Below are 5,104 nucleotides of genomic sequence, written 5' to 3'. Positions count from 1 at the left end.
TTTTATTTAAATAGTAGTTAAATTTTATGTTAAAGCGTTTACTTTTTTGCCTTAAAAAGACAAAAAGACTAATCTCAAATATAAAAAAATAGATTTTCAACATAAAAATATAAAATTTTAACAAAATTATTCAATTTTAGGTTTAAAGAATTTTTTTTATTAAAAAAAGGAAAAATTCGAGACAAAAAGAATAATTTCCAATTCGAGATATAATTTTGCTTTCATTCTTTAATGAGGATATAGAGAAATATAAATAAAGTAAATTCGTCCTCGATGATTAATTACCTCTAAATATATTGTGCAACGACCCTGGCTCTGCCCTGTATCCCTACACGAATCTCATGGAACTGAAGGGTGGAACGACGTTATAAATGAAAAATAAAGCTTTTCTTTTAAATTAATTAATACAATTTTAGTTTACGCTAAATAGATTAATGCTGGAATTACCAGTGAATACTGAAATAATGATAATCTAGTGCAAACTTACATTAACCTCAAAAAGGTTAGAATTAAAATATTATTATTACTATTACTTATTTAAAAAGGTACTAACGGAATAAGATGGTTTAGTTAAATCCTCAACAGATGCACGCAATTGACGACACGCGATGGCTTAGCTGCTCCTTCGTGGATGGCCGAAATGTGTGAAAACAATATGTGAATATTGAACATCCCAAAAGGGATACCTTAGTTATCCGTGCTAGTGAGTCTGATCTTCTTATAAAAATCAGACTGGCAATAAAATGAGAGAATTTTCAACTGTGTCCACAAAAAACGGGAGGACCGTTCGACCATGTAGAAGGCATGTCTGGCTCTGTAAATTTTGACCTTCTAACTTTGAACATCCAATTTTCTCTGTATAATTCTAAATTTAAAGCAATTAATTTTTATTGTGCGACTTTTTATATGTTTTTTAAAAATTAAACTTTTTGACAAAAACTTGGCTACAACTTGATCTATTTCGCTTACTAGTTCGTTACTTACATTATTTCCATCTGATTATTAAACTCTCGAGGTGGTTTACAATATTTGCGTACCTGTAACAATAAAAGTATGCTGATGAAATTGTAATCTATGGAACATTCAGAAAGAAAATAATTTAAGTTCCTGACAAAAGGAGTGAGAAAAGAGTAGGAAGGAAATTCTGATCGGTAGAAAATTAAACATTTCTATAAAAATATCCCTTTTGAGGAAAATGATTTGATTTATTTTATTAACAATATTCATGCGTGGTTGAAAGTAAATCTTTTACAATTACAGTTACACTATTTAATTCTCGGTAAAAAATGTATCTATTACTGCGGCGAATTAAACTATTTGTTTAAAAAATTGCTTTTTTAGTTCAGAGTTCAAATTTTTTATTAAAAATTCAAATATTACATTTAAAATAAACTTTTAAGGTAACATTCTACTGCTTTGAAGAAAGTTTCTCGTTTTGTCTTGAAAATAAAAATATTTGGCCGAAAACTAAGCTTTGTTAATAAATCGTTTTTATTGTTAAAATTTCGTTAATTAGAAAATGTAACTATTCCATGTTTGGTTAAGACTTTGATAATTCTACTTTTAGATTGAGAATCTTATTGGACATTTATTTTTTTCTATACTCTGTTCAGTGAGAGAAAGACCGACAGGAACGACGAATTTTCGTCCAGTTCGCGCAGAGTGTCATAAAGGCGTGGCTTACAGATTTTCAACTCTTGGAAAATTTATGCCTCATAAATCTCACGGAATCTCAGCTTTTCGATTTTGAGTGTCCAGGTACGAACTAGTACCTTTCATGAGCTCGTTATGCACAGCTGTAATTTTAAAGAAACTGTGTTAACTATCGTTAAGGTTTACTTTGTTATGTTATAAGTGATTATTTGTGTACAGCATGGCAGACAACGGGTTAGATCTTTCACCTGTTTTCTAAACATTCTAGTATTCCAGTAAAAAGATAAACTATTTATGGTTAAAATTCGTTTCTTTGCTGTTGCTAAAAACTGTTCCTTCGTTTGAATGAAAAGTCACGTACGTTACAAACTCATCTTGTCGGTTTAAAATTAAGCTATTCCTGCCAAAGATCTATAATTTTACATGCAAATTCATCGCTTTCTTTGAAACGGTAAATAATTTTTGGAAACTTATTTTTTTCTTTCGTTTTTTTTAAAGTAATTTTTTTATTAAAAAATTTAACTTATTTCAATTTAATATTCTAGATTTTTATTTGAAAATTTATCATTTTCTTAAACATTGCTTTCTTCAAGAAACAGTTTCATTATTGAACTTTTGGTTTAAATTTGCTATTTTTTACCCAAACTTATTTTTTTTTAGCTGAAGATTCAAGCGTTTCATTTCTACACTGAAAAAATTTTGGGCAAGCAGCTGTCTTCTTAGTGGCAACGCAGCGCCACCACGACGGTTGGTGTAGCGGCCAGACCACTTTTAAGTAAGCTACAGTACCAAACGTGCGAGCAGATCCTATCCTGTGTGTTGGGAACGCAGCACTGCCACAAAAGAGAATTAAATTGCCCTACAAGTATAAACTATAACTGTATAACTCCGCGCGAAACTCGGCGTGGGGATCCCGTGCTCCCGCCTGAAGGGAGAGTTACTGTACCAATACTGTTGGGATTACAGCTGTTCCAATGTGGGAACAGAGCGTGCCCAATATGAGAGAGGATGTGTACCAAGTTGCAGGTGAGCAGCGCACAACGCATTTGGTGTTCCAGCTCTACTACGTGGGCGAGCAGATCACACAAAAAATTTTCAGTGCACATGTACAAATTTAACTATTCCAGTTGAAGATTCATCATTTTAGTTTAAAATTCCTGAGTTAGGTTGAAAATTGAACCATTTTCTTGACAATTCGTTTTTTCTGTGTTGAACATGACTGCACTTAAAAACCAACTAAGACGAATTGCAAAAAAAAATTAATCCGTAGAAAAGTACATTTCTTTTAATTGAGGGGTGAATTACCAACTATCGATAAAATGCTCCAGACTGTGCGTGACGAAGAGGAACTTCCGAAAATAGGTCGCACCTCATTTTACCATATTCTACAAGAACTCAATTTTACATATGTTAAAAGGAAAAGAAACAGCTTCTTGACAGAGCGAGATGACCTGATTAAGTGGCGTAGAGTATATCTGGAAAATATCCGACAATATCGTGCAGAAGGGTGGAAAATATACTACTTGGATGAAACGTGGGTAAACGCAGGTGATGTCACTAACAAAGTCTGGTATGACAAGTCCATTCAATCGGCAAGAGATGCTTTTATCAGAGGCTTATCGACGGGACCACCAATTCCGAGTGGAAAGGGAAAGAGCCTAATTGCGCTGCACATCGACAGTACAGAAGGCTTTGTGGATGGTGGTTTTCTGTGTTTTGAGTCAAAAAAAAATTCTGCAGACTACCATGACGAATTGAATGGGTATAATTTCAAGCAGTGGTTCGTAAACATTTTGCCATCACTTCGAACTAAACCCCATTGAATTGGTCTGGTCGAAAGTTAAAGGGTACGTAAATTCCAATAATTTCACTTCTAAAGCCAAAGACGTGAAGCGGCTATTATATGAAGGAGTAGGCACCGTCACTCAGGAGAACTGGAGCAATTACGTGAAACATACCATAGAAGAAGAAAACAAATTATGGCGAGTGGATGGCCGGATTGAGGCTATTCTGGCAGAAATTGGGCCCATTATTATAAATTTTGGGGATGACACAAGCTCTGACAGTGACTCCTTGTTAGACAGCAATCAATACGATTCTGCAGATTCATTAATAAATTGGTAAGAAACCTGGAATCTTTTATTCATAAATTTCAATTTTTGAAATATGTAACTGATAAGAACTAATAGAGTTGTGAAATACTTTTACATGAAACTACATCTCAAATTGTAAAGTTTTGTACGGTTATAACATATGCCTGGAATCGTAAAAATCTATAGGTTACAGAAATCGCATTTTCAAATTGTGAATTACAAAATTATGCGAAATTATATCTCAAAAAGGAACACCTGCTGCGAAGGGCCTGAGTATGAAGCCTTAGACCTCTTTTTTCCTATAAGTTCATCGTTCTTATATTTATGGCCGTAGAAAAAAATTCAAGTGTCTATTTAAAATGTGTTGCAGTAGCAGTACTTGATGCCTTGTTTCCTAAGCTATCTGCTATTGGACGAAGATTTGAAGAAAAAACTGTTAACACACCCCTCTTCAGGGTTTACTCCACCTTTTTCTGGAAAAGCTGCACGCTGTCGGTCATTCTCTTACTGAACAGAGTATAGAAACTTTATTTCTTTGTTGAAAGTTGCACTATTTTAACGAAAATTCGTATGTTTGTTTGAAAATTAATTTTTTAAAGTGACAATCAGACTGCTCCATTTTTGGTACAATATTTATATTTTTTATCCAAAAGTTCAAATCTTTGACTGAAAATTCAAGCATTTCATTTTAAATTAACTGATAATAGTTCAAATTCTACTGTTTTGTAGAAAATTAATCTTTTTGGCTTAAGAAGTAAACTTTTCAGTTGAAAAATAATATTTTGTCTGTTGTAAATCAAACTTTTTTTAGATGATGTCTCTTTTTGACTTTAAAATTAAATACTTTTGCTAAAAGATTATTTATCTTGTTAAAAATTTGTCTTTTTTATCGATAGATAATTCATCTGTTTGGTTTTATATGTAACAACTTTTTTAAAAATTAATTTTTATTGTTAAAATTATTATACGTTAATCCAAAAATGTAACTATACCATATTTGGTTAAAACTATATCATTTGCGTTCAAAAATTTCTAAATTCTTGTATTTTGTTGACAATGAGTTTTTTTAGTAAAAAAAAATACACAGGCAGAACAGAAGTGAATTTTGTTGCAGTCTGCTAACTTATCATAAAGTTCTATATAATAAGTTATATGAGAAGGAAATTAAGAATATAATACTTTTTATCTAAACTCGTATATGAAATTATACTAATTGCATAGTACGATGACTTTTATCAATTCATGAATAGTTTTTTTTCTATACCAATCATCAGCAAAAATACTAATTCGTATTAAAAATGTTAAAATGAAATTTATAACTTTTGTTCTCATTAATTACATTTTGAACCATTTTTATA

At 31.7% G+C, this 5,104-nt stretch overlaps 1 protein-coding gene across 1 annotated transcript; it reads left to right on the top strand.

The window, feature by feature from the left end:
* Window positions 1-2,972: 2,972 nt before the first annotated feature.
* Window positions 2,973-3,476, top strand: LOC117183025. The gene has a single exon (XM_033376169.1). It carries the CDS (start codon window positions 2,973-2,975, stop codon window positions 3,474-3,476), a length of 504 nt encoding a protein of 167 aa, XP_033232060.1.
* Window positions 3,477-5,104: the final 1,628 nt, after the last annotated feature.

This window comes from Belonocnema kinseyi, chromosome 2 (genome assembly GCF_010883055.1).
Source record: "Belonocnema kinseyi isolate 2016_QV_RU_SX_M_011 chromosome 2, B_treatae_v1, whole genome shotgun sequence".
In the NCBI taxonomy this organism is placed as follows: domain Eukaryota; kingdom Metazoa; phylum Arthropoda; class Insecta; order Hymenoptera; family Cynipidae; genus Belonocnema; species Belonocnema kinseyi.
This window is presented reverse-complemented; position numbering and strand designations above follow the sequence as displayed.